At 47.0% G+C, this 17319-nt stretch overlaps 2 protein-coding genes across 13 annotated transcripts in view; both read right to left on the bottom strand.

Moving 5' to 3' along the window:
* Positions 1 to 261: 261 nt before the first annotated feature.
* GATD1 (glutamine amidotransferase class 1 domain containing 1) lies at positions 262 to 7374 on the bottom strand. Of its 2 annotated transcripts, none has more exons than XM_058852604.1 (8): positions 7018 to 7374; positions 6165 to 6241; positions 5696 to 5801; positions 5037 to 5144; positions 4193 to 4287; positions 2965 to 3058; positions 2092 to 2203; positions 262 to 1568 (listed from the first exon to the last, which is right to left on the bottom strand). In XM_058852604.1, exons 1-8 carry the CDS (start codon positions 7073 to 7075, stop codon positions 1559 to 1561), a joined length of 660 nt encoding a protein of 219 aa, XP_058708587.1. In that variant the 5' UTR covers positions 7076 to 7374; the 3' UTR covers positions 262 to 1558. The 2 variants fall into 2 exon arrangements, with proteins under 2 accessions (XP_058708587.1, XP_058708596.1); XM_058852613.1 differs by having other exon boundaries at positions 262 to 1565; positions 7018 to 7371.
* A 1528-nt stretch (positions 7375 to 8902) lies between these two features.
* LOC131585804 (cell cycle exit and neuronal differentiation protein 1-like) overlaps positions 8903 to 17319 on the bottom strand; it is a 30754-nt gene continuing 22337 nt past the window's right edge. For 10 of the 11 annotated variants that reach the window (XM_058852335.1, XM_058852356.1, XM_058852364.1 and 7 more), the window contains one exon: positions 8903 to 17132. In XM_058852335.1, the coding sequence (XP_058708318.1) occupies positions 16573 to 17132 (560 nt within the window). In that variant the 3' untranslated portion in view covers positions 8903 to 16572. The remainder of the gene's footprint in view (positions 17133 to 17319) is intronic. The other variant, XM_058852418.1, reaches the window with a different exon arrangement.

The raw sequence follows: 17319 nt of genomic DNA, 5'->3' as shown, positions 1-17319 counted from the left end.
ATCTTTTTTCTGCTCTCATATGGGAGGAAAAAGAAAGCACCATCAAGTCCCCAGGCAGCATGCTTTGTCCAACTGTTTGCTTCCTGACAGAGGCACAAGCAGAGCAATTCCAGCAGGTCCTGGATGCCACAAAATAAGGAAAAATTGTACGACAGGGGACTGATCAAAGCCTGTAGTGGTCTGAACGCTGTTTGCTCACCTGGGAGCAGGTGAATGAGCCTGGACAGAACCTCATTTAAGGAATGAAAACAGGACACAGGGTAGACACCAATGTTCTATTTTTACAGGTAAGCAGTGAAAGATGTAGCAATTTTGGCAAAATCCCATGGAAACACAGTCCCTAAGGAAATACAGTCTCCCACTTCACAAACAAGATGTGGCTTTCCTGACTGAAAATATTTCCTGATGGTGTCAACATCTAATCCCCAAGCTGACTTGTCAGGAATGAAGATTTAAATTATCAAAGCTAATTGATAATTTAATTTCTATCAAAGCCAAATCTTCATTTCAAATTCTGGCTTTAATTTCCATCAATGTCAAAGACCTGTAAACTGGGCTCCAGAATGCAACAGCAGAAGACCCAGCAAACCCACAGCACTCTGTCTTTTAAAATCACACTGGATTCTTGAGACAGAGCTACAGAAATGGATTTTCACAGAAAAGACAAGATTTCCCTATTTGATGACTTGTTAGAACCAAAATATTAAAATATCCTGGTAAGAAAACAAAAATGCAACCCCATTTTTTTAGGGCACTGGAGAAATGTTCCCCAAAATTCCAAGAAGGAAGGAAAATCAATTATCTGAAAGTTAATTTATCTGCTTTCCAATATATTTGGTATGTTCGAGCCTGCAACAATTAAAAAAAAAAAAATCTCAGTCTGATTATTGCTTTCCATGCTCAGCTTCAAGCCACATCTGCAGCTCAGGAGCAAGGAGGAGCCCAGACTCCACCCTACAGCTGGTTCCTCAGATGGGATCCACATCAGTCACCTGCATTTTACAGTGCCCTAGTCCACAAAATTCCAGCAAGAGACAGCAGCAGCGTGCTTCCAGAGAGGAGCATTTCCAAGAGAACAAAACCCACAACATAAGCAGCACAAAGGAGAACAAATAAACAATTGTAGGACCGTGTTAAAAAAAACAAAACAGCTGAGCAAACTTTTTAAACACAATTCCAGCAATGTGAACAAGAAGAAAACAAGGGCACACTGTACACCAGTACAATGCCAACCCAGAGCAAGGGCTTCAGCCTCAGCAATTAGTATTCACAGCACCAACTTTGGGGGGGTTTTGAGGAGACAGTTCCCCACATCTGTAAACTGAAGGTCTAGAGAAGCAGTGAGAAAATGGAGCAGCAAAAATGTAAGGGGGTGTCCCAGCTGCTTCTGACAACCTTCATCCATTCCATCCAAACAGAACCTGACACTTCCACTTCACTGCCACAGTCACTTCAGTCCAGGACAGGGGTTCAGAGGGGTGTCTCATCCAGGTCACAGTCATGGAAATCCTCAGCCTGCTGGCTCTTCATCCATCCTTTTTGCAACAGACTTTCTCCTTCACTTCCTGCTGAAGGAAACACACCCAGACACGACAGGATCTGTTAATGCACAGCCAGGACAGGACTGGTACCACAAACTCACCTGAACAAAAGAAGGGGTTTGTGGTTACTCATATGTCCCCTTCTATCTGACAAGATAACACTCCAACAAGCCAAGCCATTTCCAAAGGAATTAAATTCATTCATTCCCAGAATCCCAAATCAGAGCTGACTCAAAGCCAGCTTCCCAAAGCTCAAAAAACAAGAGATGTTTCCCTGAATAGAAATGTTTAGTGAAGCCTATTCAGCACTTTACTTTGCCAGTTCCACTACAGCTGTGCATTTCCCCACACATTTTCATCTTCTTCTTTTAAAATAATCAAATGCTCTTTGTCAAATGACACAACTGCCTGGCTGGCTTGATCAAACAGAAGTGACACACACTTCAGCAGAAAACCAAGGGGAAAAATCCCTTCTGAGGGACAGTATTCCTGACACCAAATGATGCTCACCACTGGCTGTTCCCAGTTCTTAAGCTCCATCTTGCCTCACCTGACATTGCAAAGAATCAGAAGGTTCTGGACAGCAGGAAGGGTGGAATTCTCATTCTGTCCTGTCACCAGGTGCCTGTCCAGCACCACATGGACAGCATCTGGGCTGCTGGCTGAACACAGGAGGAAGAACACAGGGATTGCATCAGGGTACACAAGTTCAATGCCAGAATCACACCACTGATAAACCCCACACAAACAACACGTAACTATTTTGGCCAGATAGATCTGCTGGGTGCTAATCTATTACCCCAGCAGAGAGAGGTAGTCTCAATCCCCTCATCCTGAAACAATTTCCCTAGGAAACACTTTTCTGAAAGGACAGGACTGGGTCCTTGATTCAGTTAACACCAGGTGGGTAAAGCACATATATCAGGAGATTTTCATAATAAAAATCTCAAAGTATGTATTTGAAAGTTACTATTACCTCACAATACAACATTAGCTCTTCTTATGCCAGACATGAGCTGATGGTAGCATGGTAATCACCATGCTGCAAAATTACATTCTCATTTTCTGGCCAATTACAACACCCCAGAGTGCTCAGATCCCAAAACTGCAACTGCTCAGCACCCCAAACAGAATTTTTAAGTCACCTCATTCCAGACAGACTCCCAGACTGGTCTGGGTTGGAAGAGATCCTAAAGCTTATCCAGTCCCGTCCCCCTGCCAGAGAAAGGGACACCTTCCACTATCCCAAGCTGCTCCAAGCCTTGTCAAACTGGCCTTGCAAATGACCAGTGAGGTACTGGTAAATGAGGGAATGGGAATGCCAGATGAGAGATCCCTGCTCAGCTGGACACAACCAGCACACAAACACTCATTTGCCAAAGGAGACACGAAGTGTCCATCCCAGACACCAGGCATGACCCACCACTGAATGTAGCTCCAGAATCCTTCACAAAATCCTCCACAATAATGGACAAACTGGCAAAATTCGGCTGCCTCACCAGCTCGTACACAGAGGGCTGAAACAGATCAAAAGGAAATTAGTTTGGCTGGCTTTTTACAGAAAAAGCCAAGCAAAACCCACACATATTACAATGAAATTGATATTTCTGTTCCCTCTACTATTCTCCCAATCAAATGACAAACAGCTTTGATGGATTTTGTGTAAGGAGCAAAGTGGAAACTCTTAAGTGAATTAAGTAAAGAGGAAAAAACACCACCAAACAAATTTCTGCAGGTGTGATTAACTTCAGGAAGGCACAGACCTGTCTGTCCATGGCACACAAATATTTGGACACAGATGCTGTGCCACCTCCATAAACAGTAATCCATGTTGGAATGAATATGGGAAAGAGCTTACAGACAGAAAATTTAGGAGCACTTAAGAGCTTTTATTAGCAAAAGGAAGGAATTTAATTTTATTTTTTCCACAGCAACCACAGCTAAGTTACAACAAGATTTAAAATATTTCATCATGCACTATAACAATCCATATAGAGCCATAAATAATCCTTAACTCAAACAGAAGCACATGACAACACTAATAGCTTTTGTGAGTCACAAAATCTTAATTTCTTAACCTTCCCTGTAAATTTTCCATACTAGAAAGCTGTACTAGGGTAATTTGCATCACTCTGGCACTATAAAACGGGCTGTGAGGTCAGAGCACACATAATAAAGTATCAGCAGTAACTGGCTACTTTAATTGCAAGCCAGTTTGTAGAAACAGCCTTTTTTCCTAAAACATATTCTAACTTCTTTCCTAAGACTCCCTCTACCTTTTAAAAAGAAACAGCACCTTGAGAAATACAACTTATTCCCAGTATTCATCAAACAAACAAAAATTTTTGTGAGTCCTCAACAACAAATGGAAAGAGCTGCAGGAGGAATTTCCAGCTTTTTTTTTTTTTTTTTTTTTTGGCTTCAGTTTAAAATTTACTGAACAATCAGAGGGAAAGCATTCCCCACATGCCACTTAAGTGGGACAAACCCTTCATGCACTCAGTGCTGGGCCCCTTGTCAAAGACAACTCTGCACATCTTGCACAAGCCAAGGGTACATCAAACTGATAGTTTATATTTATAGGAAGTTCCTGGGTAAGACCAAAACCACCAGAAATCACACAGCAAAAATCAGGTAAAAGCTTGACTTACCCCTGTCAGGCTGTATCCCTGGAAAACCCAGGATTTATCCTCATTGGTGGCACAACACAAAGCTGCCACTCCCTGTCCCACAGCACAGATAGGCTCTAGAAAAGAATTAAAGCACATGTGTGAGCATCTCCAAATACTTAAAACACAGGTGAGTGTGGTGAGCCTCATGCTGCCCTCCTGCAGTGAAGTTACACTGCACTGATGATGTTCTTTTAGGTGGTAGCAGCTTTCCTGCACACTGCAGTAGCAATTATTGTCTATAATAAGAATTACTGCTATTATTTTATTACTATCACAGTGAGAGGAAGAACAAGAATTGCAGCTTTTAACTCCAAACTCCACAAATGTGGAGCACACCCCAAGTCTTGATTAACTGCAGCCTTAAGGATAATCCTGCGACATTCCACACTTGGCTCTGAGCCTTGAATGCTGCTGATTTGGACAGAGCTGTTTCCCTACCACTGTAAGGCAGCAAATCCTTCTTCTGAGACAAGCTCTGAAAATCTATTGGCATTGCTCTTCAAGATATTTTAAGACTTCTTTTTCCTTTTCAAGGCTCCCTTTTTTCTATTTAAGACACATCAGGACACTTTTTTTTTTCCTTTCAAGACTCCCTTCTTAAGACATCTTAGGCTACTATTTTTTCTTCTAAGTCTCCCTTTCCTTTTTTTAAAGGCCCATTAAAACACTTGTTCCCTCCCCTTGAAGACATCTTTTTCCGTCCCAGTTCTGAATGCTCTTTTGCCATGCAAACACTTTGAAGTCTCTGGAAGGCAGGCATCCTGCAAGAGGCAGCACAGGAGCCCTGTTTCATTTACCCAACCCCCCAAGGATGTTCACCTACTGCTCTCAGTGCTGAAGTGCTGCAGGATCTTGGCCAGGTACCCGCTGTTGGCCAGGTCAGTCATGGCCCCGGGGCAGTTTGGGATCAGCAGGGCGTGGTACCGAGCCCCTGGTCAGGAGGAAAGCAGGAACAGATTGTAGGACAAAAAGCCTGACCATAAGTCCACTGCACATTTGGAAACAAGAGGACAAACCCACATAAATCAGTTAAAAATGACCTAAAGAAATTAACAGAGCTACACAGAAGAGACAGAGGTCCTTCTTAGGACAAGAGACATGCATTTTTAATGAGCTGTGATGACCCAGGCAAAACTTAAAATTGTTTTGTCTGCTGGCTCCTACTTCAGCAATTTTTTTTTTAAAACAAGTAACAATGTTACTTAAGTGTGCTGATATACAACACAGACACTATATGTATATGTTGCATGTATACTGGAAGAGAATGACGATTCCAAGACAAAAAACAAAATTGCAAAGCTGTTCCCAGGACTTCCTCTTAAATAAAAAGTAAACCAATAACTGCAGCTGCCACGGTTTTCTCTTGAAACACAACTTTCCTGCCTTTTCTGTGTTGTTCTTCCTTAAAATCCTGTCCCTAAGCAGGTCCTGTTTCCCTGACAGTGGAGATGACATGGCCTATGGCGACAGTCACACCCTTACCATCAATGGACTCCAGCTTGGCGGGGTTGGCGTAGGATTTCATGCGGAAGTCCTGGATCCAGCGTGCGTTGCCCTCGTTCACATCCACAAAATCAATGGGCTTCCCCTGGGGACAACACACCATGGTCAGGATCACAGCACAAACATCCATCACACTTCCTGAAGGATGGCCACGTGGGAGCTTTCAGCTCTCAAAAAGGTAAAGTTTTCCATTTTTCCCACTGAATTAGTGCTAATAGTTTTCCCTCCACTCTTTGGGGGAACAGATACTGGACACAGAAGTCCAAATCCATGCTATAGAAAGGCTGCAGTCACTTTGGTATTAAAAAAAAAAAAGAATTAAACAGGTCCCTTACTGTCTATGGCAAATAAAACTCCTCTCAATATATTTATAGTACAAGTACCTCATGACAACTAAGATGTCAATGGTTTCAGGCTGAAATCGCAGTATTTGTCCATTTGCACTCACCCCAGGAGTCGCCACTTGCAGATTAAAGGCAGAGCTGGCCAGAGTAAAGCAGTGAAGGAATGACTGGGCTGAAACACCTGGAAAACAGATTCCAACACCTTAGGGAAACAACAGTGATAGTTTAATGCAGGCTAACCCTTTATCCAGCGAAGTACACAAGCTTGGGTGTTTGCTCATCTTGAAAGCTCTAGATAATTTCAGAGGATTATTTTGTTAGGGTTTAATGATTTTAAGGCATGAGAAATGTACAGCCTTCATTACAGGTGAGCTGTGGAGTAGAATCCTGGAATGATTTGGGTCAGGAGGGACCTTAAAGCCCATCTCGTACCAACTCCTTGCCATGGGCAGGGACACCTTCCACTATCCCAGGCTGCTCCAAGCCCTGTCTAAAACGGCCTTGAACACTTCCAGGGATGGGGCAGCCACAGCTTCCTCTGGGCAGCCTATGCCAGGGCCTCAGCACCCTCACAGGTGCGATTATTTCCCCTAACATCCAATCTGAGCCGACCCTCCTTCCCCTCAAAGCCACCACAGCCACACGCAGCGGAGCCGCCCAGCACAGCTGCACACGGCGGCCGCAGCTGCAGGCGGATGTGCAGGTGTGGAAACCCAGCACAGCTGTGCAGGGAGGGCACGGCTGGGGCTGCACGGCTGGGCTGCGGCGTGACACACACCCGGGACAGGCACAGGGCAAGGCCTGAGGGGAGGGCACACACGCGACACCGGGGACAGCCCCGGGCGGCACCGCCACGCCCGCCGCGGCGCCGGGAAGGGACGGTGAGCGACGGACACCCACAGAGGCGAGAGCGGCGGCTCCCCGCGAACCGGCGGGGACCCCCCGAGAGCGTCTCACCCGCGGTGGCGGCGCTGGCGACGATGAGGCAGGAGGGCTTGGCCAGCCGGTCCGACATGGCGGGGCCGGGCTGGGGCCTGCGGGGAGCGGCGGCGGCTCGCGGGGCCGCGCGTGCGCAGTGCGGGGAGCGAGGAGGGGCGGAGGAAAGCGCCCGAAATCCTGAGGGAGGCGGAAAAGCGCGGGAAGCGCTGAGGGGGCGCTGCTGCCGCCGAGCCCTTTAAAAGCCCTCGGGTGTCCCGAGAATCCCGGAGTGCCACGTCCTATTGGCAGTGGTCACCGTTCCCTTATTTGCCCACTTTTGTAAACCTCAGTGTTCCATTTCTGGGTTTGCATCTGTCATCCCTGTGTGAATTTAATAGGTTTGTCCCTTGCTGGCTGCTGGTGTGTTACAGACACAATGCCGTTATAAAATGAAAGATATAAAATAAAGACAGCAATAATTCTGCTATTGGCTTTATTTGTTTATTTGAAAGGGCTTTATTCCTAGCCTGCTTTCCTAAAGGAAATGTAGCTTACGCCACCTTGTCCATCTCTTCAATCATCTGTCGGTCTCCTTTTCTCTGCAGAACTGTGTTCTGAATCCGTAGGCTGGTTAATCTGGATGTTCCTCACTGCTCCAGCTTGGACACCAGAAAATTATTTTTAAAAAAGGAAAAAAAGCATCTCATTCACTATTCAGTATCGCTGTTGTGTGGGGTACTTTGGGACTTAGTGCCACTCCAGCAGCCTAAGCCTTTATATCACAGAGCATCACATTTATGGTCCTTATTCTCTGCTTGTGACTCCAGTGGTCTTTAAAAAAAAACACAAAGGACAGTGCTGTCCCAACCCCTGCCCCATCAGCTCTTCCCATCCTCCCTACACTGCCCCAGGCATGTGCAATTCCACACACCCTGACTGGGGCACTGTCAGGCCCCCATCCATCCCAGCCTCTCAGCTCCAGCATTCCCACTTAGAAAATAAGAATTTATTTAATCTCCTGCTCCTGTCAAGACAAACTAAAATTCGAGTCTCCAGCTGTGCTTCTGCAGCAAAACCCTCAGATGATTACACTTTTGCAGCTGAAAGATGCCCTTTTTCCTGACCTTGTGGAATTTACAGGATTTTTATTCCCAGTTCTTAAGAAATTAATTTCTAAAAGCCTGCAGGCTTCTGTCAGGACCCTGATTGAAGCTGGTGTAATACAATATCAACCCTGTGCGGTGACACGTGCTGCCAAAACCCTCCTCTCCTCCGAGAGCCTGGAGGGAATCCGTGCACAGGGACCCCACAGACCTTACCCAGTGCTCAGAGGATGGTTTGTTTGGGAGGTGTTCTCAGGCCATCTTAGAAACAAAACCAGAAAATCAGCTGGAGAAATTTGGCAGGAGAAAGGTCACAGCAAAGAACTGGGGGTGAAGGCTGGAGATCGGCCGGCGGGATAGGGAATCTCTTGGATTGGAAATGTTTCCCCTGCGTCTCTGGGTAAATCAATGATTCAATTTACTGCCTATCTGGGAATAAAAATAATCATCCTCTGCCTGCTTTCCCTGGGCAGGCTGGAGTTTATTTGGGGCAGGAACTGCCTTTTCTCACAGTTCTCAGTGGGATCACTAATCACAGAAAACACAGAGTCTTCAGGAAACAGACAGAATCCAGGAATCGTAGAACGGTTTGGGTTGGAAGGGGGCTTAAAGCTCACCCCTTTCCACCCCCTGCCATGGGCAGGGACACCTTCCACTATCCCAGCTTGCTCCAACCCCCATCCATCTTGGCCATGGACATGTTCAGGAATGGGGCAGCCACAGATTTCTCTGGACAAACTCCAGAGGGAGCACAGCAGGTTCCACTCACACCCCCAGGTACACGAAGATGCTCACGGGAGGAATTATACAATCTCTCTATGTGTGTGTATATATCTCTATATATAGTTTATTTCTCACAATCCTGGTAAGAGTTACAGGTGTATTTGGGAATCATTTACAGTTTCACAGCATATGGAGTGGCCATACAGCTTGTGATGTGAGTAACATACAGTGTGTAGAGAGCACACGATTCCGACCCATCCACCCACCACTCACACAATGGGTTTCCAAAGCTAATACTAGATTCAGCTACGGAGAAAGCCTGGAAAATGTCAGGGTACAGCGTTGGGTGTCATACAACACTGTCAGTCACAATGGGACAAGCTAAACTACTTTAAATTTTCAATCTAGTATTTCTAGTCTACCTGCATTATTGCATTTATACGCTTTTTTTGTTTTCAAAGTCAAAGTAAATAGAATACTATATGGGAAAGGAAAAAATTCTTGACTATTTTAGGATTTGAGCTGCAGCCCATACAAAGTGTCCATAGAAGCATAGACAAGATTATAAATTCAACAAGGTATAAATTAGCTGGATAGCTTTGTGTGTAGGTAGGTGTCCATTTCCCTCCAGGAAATGTGTCTAGCAGCATATTGTTTCTGAGAGCAAAAGAAAAAACCCCAAACCTGTATGTTGAACACAGGTAAAGATGTGTAAGTGACAAGCAGGTCTGGTTGTACAGGGAAGAAATCAAGGTGTCACTTGGAAAATTCCTATCGTTTGGAAAACACACTCAGGAGCTGACTCAAAACCCACCGACATCATTGGAAAGGTGCCTGAGGCTTCCAAAGGAACAGCAGGCATTTCAGTCTGACTTCCAAGGGCTTTGGATCAGTCCCTGGAGAAGTAACAGAATCCAAACAAACCAAAAACAAAATAAAAATTCCCTGTAATATGACCTTCGAGTTCCCTTCCTGTAATTTTAGTTCCTCCACAACATTATAGCACCTACCACTGGAAAAGAGTTGCTTTCCAGGGGAGGTGGAAGTGCAACTTTTAAAGGCTTCAGTTGAAATAGTCCTGGGAAAAGGCACCAGGGTTATGAAGGGCTGCTCAAAACTCAGTAAAGCCAAATTATTCCCTGGTTGGTTGGTTTTTAACCAAACAAAATTGTGTGGCACCCTTGTTCTCATCAGCTTGCCCCAGAAGCTTGGCTGCTTGAAGTGGCTGTGGCAAAACCAGGGATATGGTGCAGGACTTGACTGTTGGAAAGGTGATTAAAGATTCCTCTTGTCCTGGTGGGAGCTTTGGTGCTGCAGCATCATCACACAGACAGAAAGAACCTGTACTTTCATGCTTGGGATGCTGCACCGGGGCTGAGAAATGGAAAACTCAAAGAACTGTTTGAGAACAACCAGCAGAGAAACAGGAACAGCCAGTCCAAAGCCTATTTAACCCAAGTTATGCTTTTCAGCAGAAAAAGTCTATTTAATTTGAAGAGCATCAAAGAGCAGAGGTCATGAGTCCCAGAGTACTGCATATCTGAGCACACACTGTCCAGAGGAGGGAGCAGAACTACAGCACAAGGTAGATCCAGACTCATGAATTTGGGAAGCCAAAGGCTCTGATCTCTCACAGGATTTTGAGTTTGAATTGAATGAAAAGTGAATTTTAGAGGCCTAGAAGTCCCACAGTTCTCTATCACCCAGTGACACCTGATCAGCTCATTCAGATGAGACTGCACTTCCTGCACCCTCATCCCTGGCACAATAGCTGATCCTTCCAGGCCAGCAGAAGTACATATCCTCAACTTCAAAACTTCTCTTTTCCCTCTGTTTTTGGTGCTCCAGAGGGCTGAGGGAGCTCTGGCTGCAGCCAAGCATGGTGTGTGTGCTCACACCATGTCAGCCCCTCTCAGGCAGCCAGAACACCTCACACCTGACTGACAGGGAAGGACAAGAACAGGACCTTCCTGAGGATTTATCATCCATTACAAATCCTGTGGCAGATGAGCACTCAGCCTCTGGCAGACTTAGATCCTCAAAGGTGAGGGCAGACCAAAGCTTCACACATTCTCTGCTGTGACACACAGTCTGAGGGCCCAGCACTGCCTGTATTTTTGGGGGACCACTCAAAACCTGCCTTAGCCAACCCAAAATCTTCCCCAGCCTAGGGCTTTGGAGAGGCCACATCTGCAGAGCTGCCTGGGAATAAAGTAGGGAAAGGAAAGGGAAGAATACAGAGCAGTGGCCAAAGAAAGAGGCAAGAACAAGCAATGAATCAGATCAGAAACCAAAGGAACCCTGTAGTTTGTAGCAGCTGAAGATCTGGTGTGAACAGACATTCCAGGAATCAGGGAATTTTAAAGGAAAGCAGGTTACAAGGCTGGACTGATGGTCTCAGAAAGAAGAGAAAAAAGTCATCATAAGCCGACTTTATTCAGTGGATTAAACCCTCCAGGGGTTGCTGGATGGGGGCACAGGCTCCAAGGCTTTTTGAGGCTGTCAGTCCAGTGTCACTTGTAAGATCCAAAATGTGCCAACAGATCCTCAGCATCAACAGATTTCTCCCCAAAAGAGTAAAGAACCAAATACCTCCAGTGTAAATAGTAGGAAATATTCCCAATTCCAATGCCCCACAGTGAGAATTTACTGGAATACATAATAGTTATGCTCTGGATCAAAGCCAATTCCTCTTTGTGGCTGGAAGTGCCCAGCCTGCGCAGCAGAACTGCAGCCAGCTCATGAATGTGATGTGATGCTGCTTCTTGCCCCTAAAGACCTCTCCTAGCTTTGTGGTGAAGGGAATGACACCACAGCAAGGCCTGGGAAGGGAATCAGCATTCCTGCTCCAGCATAAAGGATGGACCAGGAGAATGGAAGTCTGAGCAGGCTGCATTTGCAGTCCTTGGCATAGCAAAGCACGTGAAAAGAGAACACAGCCCTTCCTAATGTCCTGGAAATTCCCCTTAATCATGCAAAGTTGGTTGTAGAAAACTTCAGGTATTTTTCTAACCTTTTAACCTTGCACAGAGCCAGCAGGAATTAATCTGGAAAAGGCAATTAGCAGAGGTTAATTTGCATGGCACTGGAGCTTGTAATTTTTGCCTTTTTCTGAGGTAAAAAAAAAGGGGGGAAGAGGATATAAAAGTTAGCATGTCCTTACCAAAGCTATTAAGATAATTAAATAGTGCTTTTTCTCCCCACTTCTCTGCTCTGTTCTTTGCACCCTCTCAGAATCTTCACTGACTTGAAGCTTTCCATGGAGCTGATTGAAATTCCAAGAATTTCACCTTTCAAATGTATTTTTCCATTGCCTTCCTTTTTTGGTTTATTTCTTGAAGAATCATTGTCCTCTCCAATCTTCAGCACTGTTATTTTCAAGCAATTCTAAGAATAGTTAAAAGGCTGCTGAATTCTAAACCCCAGTAGCATTTCCAGGAAAAGTAGGGAATAATTTAAGGCATAAATCATCTCTCACCAGCTCCAGGGGTTTTTGGTTGCACTGCTGTTGTTCATACACAAATCCTGATGCCAGTATAAGCAGGGCTGCCTAAGAGAAGACACTTCCCTTACGCTCAGCCTAAGAAACATGTCAATTTAAAAATAAATGTGTAATTGAGATGATTTTATGATGACCTGTGATCATATCCCTGGTGCCAACAAGACCTCAAAGGCCAGAGCATGGTGAAGCCAATGGGAAAATCTCCCTTGTTTTCAGTATTCTATGGATCAACCTTCAAACTTTAGTCCATCAGAGACAAGTGGATGTTTAATTTATCACCCAGCCCGAGGGAACTAAGAAATGCTTCAAGGCAAGTGCTTTAAGTGAGCCTCAGGCAAACAGCACCTGCAGGAACTCGTTTTTACCCTCCCAAAATGCTGCTGCATTATCCCCTGGCTGCCAGATTTGTTTTCATCCTGCTGCAGCACTGTTAGGAATAACAGGACTTATCTACAGGGTATTAAATCAGTAGGAAGAGGAAGCAGAAGCATAATCCATTTCATCTCTCTTAAAATAGAAGCAGCAAAAACCTTCTACTGACTTGTCCAAGACAGCAAAATGACATCTTTATATTCAACTAAAATTTATGATTCCCTAAAAAGAGACTGAGATTGGGTGCAGTGATTCAATCGAGAGTTTTGGTGATAAGCTGAAAGGTCTGAAACCAGTTTTGCCAAAATTTAATTTATAGACTTGATCAAAAGAGTAAACTAGCAATCTAGATCTCTTCAAACCCCAAGCACAGACTCTGATTAGTTTTAAGTGTTAATTCACTCTCCCCACGGAGATGTCACTGGAAGGACTTCATACCACAAAAACCACACAAAGAAGGACATCAAGCAAAAAACGGCGTGTGCTCAGTACGAGAAAAGACAACTATTTATTTAGCACAGCGAGGTCAGTCATTCAAGCCTTCTGCTTTGACAGATTTGGGGCTGAGAGAGAGGGATTTGCTCCCTCGGCCCGGTGCTCGCTGGACATTTTTGGCTCAGAACAAAAGCGCTGCACAGCCTGGCACAGTAAGGCAGGACAGGAGGTGTTTGCAAGTCAGGGCTGCGGCGTGCTGTGCCATCTAGGCTGGATCTGCCCGGCTCAGCACTAGACCCACGCTTGGAAAAGCTCTACAGCACAGCCCAGGATAGTCTAAAAGTGCCTCATTTTAAAGCAAAGAGCCCACACGACTACCCAGGCAGGGAGCAGAGGCTTGGGGCTCTGAGCACACCACACACTCAGCGCTTCACCAGCCAGACATTCCTTGCGCTGAGGAGAAACCAGGACTGGAAAGGAATTCAGGAGCTGCATGGCGTGGTGGGAATGGCACAGGAAAGAATCACGGACACTTGGAGTGAATGCAGGGAATGAAGGAAGGGGCATCTCCAGCTTGGATTCTCTCCCTCCCCCAGACTGCAGCAATACAACACAAAGGTTTGTACACGCAGGGTGTGCTTCAAAGCACACACACACAGGCACAGACAGATGTTTTCAAACCAAACTGCCGAAGAGGTGGGTTCCAGGTGCAGAACCTGGACAGCAGAATGTTAAGCGATCACAGGAAGTGGAAAATCCCTTTGGAACAGGACAGACCACGTTCAAAAATCCCTTACGAACAGCACATACCAGGTTTGCTGTGCAGGGAGGGCTCGAATGAGTGATGTGCCCCGATGAGGAGCTGCAGCCCCATCACCACCTCTGTGGTGTTTCTGGATGAAATTGGTGGCCTTGAATCTGAGTGCTCTAAGGGCAGGCAGGGTTGGGAGATGGAAAAAAGGTTAAGGCCATTGGCTGAGAACTTTTTCCCCTCTTCTGTTGCCAAAGGTGAAGACAAGGAAATAAAAACATTTTAGAAAATAAAACTGGAGACTGAAGTGAAGCAGGTGCTTCACCTTCCTCCCTCGATCTATCTATGCTGGCAGAATAGATAGATGCTGTGCCTAATGTCACACACTGCTAAAAACAATCCTAGGCCAGAGCTGACAGGGAGGGAGGGGACAGGAAAGGTAGAAATATCTCTTGAAAACAGAAGTCACTGTATGAAAATCACTACCCTACTTGGCAAAACACGAACCAGAGCAGGAGAGGGCGATCTCCCTTCCTTCTGAGCAACATAAGCAAAACTCCCTGTGAAAATTGCCCTGCAAATTTGTGCTGCAGAAATTTGAGGGGAGAGGAGAACCCTTCTGCTTCTAACCCTTCCCCAGGCTGTGACACACTGCTGCTGGGAGACACATCCACAGCTCATCCCAAGTGCTTTAGGCTACCAGGATCTCACCTGGAGCTGTAGCCCTGCTTCCCAAAACTCCTGAGAGCCCAACACACCCGGTCCTGTCTCTGTGCTGGCAAAGGTGGAGGCATCAACCTCCAGCCGCACCAGGACACGGTGTCTGTTATTCCCAGAGGCCATGCACCTTTGGGAACATCTTCTGAGCTCACCACAGGAGTAGCCATGCATTCCAAGACCATGTGCATTCAGCAGGTCAGATCTGGAGGTAAATATGCCAGACATCAGCCAAGAGAAGAACTGCAGGGACTGTGCCAGAGGCAGACACTGCATAGGCAGCACCTGAGGAATCCACACCTCCCTCTACCCCTGCAGCCCCTGAATCCATCCATCCATCCATCCATCCATCCATCCATCCATCCATCCATCCATCCATCCATCCATCCATCCCAGTTAAAGGTCCACGACGGGCTCTGTAACACAGCTCACCCCACTGTGTCACAGCCTCTTTCTAACCATCACTCCTGCCCCTGCCCATGGACTGTGGCCACTGCCAAGCTCCCATTGGACCTCATTTAATCTCTGATCCAACTTACACCCAAAATGTGAGAGGTTTTTATAACACCCTGTTTTGCAGCAGCCAAGAGAAGCTTAATGGAAGCTTTCAGAGGTAGATCTCACCTCCTGCTGTTTAGTGCTGAGCATCAGCCAAAGCACTAAACACCCTCTCTCCTCCCCCTCAAAAAGTCTGGCTTTAGAGCCAGTGTACTCACCCATGAAATCAGGCTGCTCCTGAGGGCTGGGAATTTGTTTCCATTTCCAAAGTGTGGACAAGTTACAAATCCCTGCTACTACTGTCACAAGAGGGAGGTTAAGAAATCCACCCAGGACAGATTCCAGTGCTCTTGAAAGGGGTTTCCCTGGTATTAAGCAGGTAGGTCAGTGTTACTCTGATGGGGTCCCAGGTCCTCTCTGCCCCTAACACCAGCTCATGTCTCCCCCTTTTCCTGTCTTCCCATGTGCTGAGAAACCACAGCCTTCAGTGGGGGCAAAAATCCAGTGAAAGGCCTTATCCAAAGCCCAAAAAAATGAACACAAATAGTCCAGCCAACCTCAAGGGAGCTTGGACTGAGGCCACAGCACCCTGCCAAGCCCAGCATAACTTTAGGAAATACTAGATCCAAAACAAAGTCTCTCTATCCCAAACACTGCCCACGTGACCCTGGCGAGCCCTGGGTTCCTGAAGGCTGCAATGGGACTTCTCTGGGCCACAGCACAGCCCCTCTGGTCACTGTCCCGCAGGCAGCTCAGCCAGAAGAGTGACCTGATGTGACATGCCAGGCTCACACTCGGCTCTGCCACGATGCAGTCTCCACCTGCAGCCACCCTGGTTCCTCCGGAGCACTTCCCAGGTGGGTGTTCCAAGGTGGGATGATGCATGGCGGATACACAGACACCGATTAGGGATCGCCTGTGGCTGTCGGGTCAGGGAGCTGCCTCTTCCCTGCCGCTGCCCCTGAGCTTCCCTTTTCCCAGGGGGGAGGCTGGAAAAACACCCCCAGCCCAGTGCAACAGGCGAGCCGGCCCTTAGCACTCCCCTTCCATCTTCTTTACCACAGCCCAAGTTAAAACAGAACCAAACAGAAACCAAAAACACAAATTGGGACTCCGAATGGGACGTAGAACACTTTGGACTTGAAAACGGGACTGCAAGAGCGGGGGGGGGGTGTCTCCCAGGGAGGACAGCAGGGGAGGGGAGGGGACACCGTCATTTACACCGATCAGGAGAAGCTGTAATCTATACACAGCAGTATAAGCCAAGATATATTACATGAAAGAACACACTGAGTGCATGGAGTTACCCACAGCGGGTCAGAATGGCACAGTTGTCTTGAACAAGACCCTGGAGTTGCAGTTGGTGTTTCTTGTTGACCTATCTAGCTCGCTCTCTATATATATAGCTATGTATAGAATTTCTCTGCATGCATTTGTCTCAAAAGGAGCTGTACAGCTGGGCTGGGTTTCTTATCCCCACCCCGTCTCCGTCTTCATTTTTTCCGGGCTAGGAGTGCCGCTCCCAGAACCACAGCCAGTGCAGCCACCGCCACTCCTCCGACGATGATCAAGGGCTTCATGTTGTCGAAGAAGCTGCCCGATGACTCCTCAGAGCTGTTTCCCTTGTGGTCAGAGTCAGGGGACTGGCCGCTGGCCTCCTGCGTCTCCGTGGCAGCGGGGCTGGGTTTCAGGTTGCTGTGGTTGTTGGCGATGGCGGTGTCACCGCCTGCCTTCTTGGTGGCCGTGGCAGGAGCTGGCTGCTCTTTGGGGGCTTCCTTCTTGTCTGCATTGGTGGCAGGCCCAGGGTTGGGTTTTTCCGGCTTCCCAGAGCTGGCGGCCTTGGCGTCGGGTTTGTTTCCACTTCGGACGTTGCCTTTGGAATCCATCCTAGGGGTGCTGTAGGCAGTGGCTAGATACGGGCGGCTATCCCAGCTCTTCTCCCTTGCCCGGTTGCTCCAGGAAGCAGAGAAGCCACCCGAGCTCAAGGCCTGGGAGCGGTTTTTTTGGGATGCTTTTTCCGCTGGCGGTGTCCTACCTGGACATGGTACAGCACCTGGAGGGGGAAGCACAGCAAGGAGAGGTGAGTGACAGGGCGGAGCAAGCCAGTGTTGCTCTGCCTGGAGGTGATGGAGGAGGACAGAAAGGAAGACTGGAAAACTGTTGGCTCTTTCTTTCAGAACTGTGAACTCCATTCAAAGCATTTTCTACACGCTCTGTGCCTGTAACAATAACAGAACCAG

The sequence above is a fragment of the Poecile atricapillus genome, chromosome 1, assembly GCF_030490865.1.
Source record: "Poecile atricapillus isolate bPoeAtr1 chromosome 1, bPoeAtr1.hap1, whole genome shotgun sequence".
In the NCBI taxonomy this organism is placed as follows: domain Eukaryota; kingdom Metazoa; phylum Chordata; class Aves; order Passeriformes; family Paridae; genus Poecile; species Poecile atricapillus.
The sequence above is the reverse complement of the archived record's forward strand: the minus strand, read 5'-3'. Positions and strand labels throughout refer to the sequence as shown.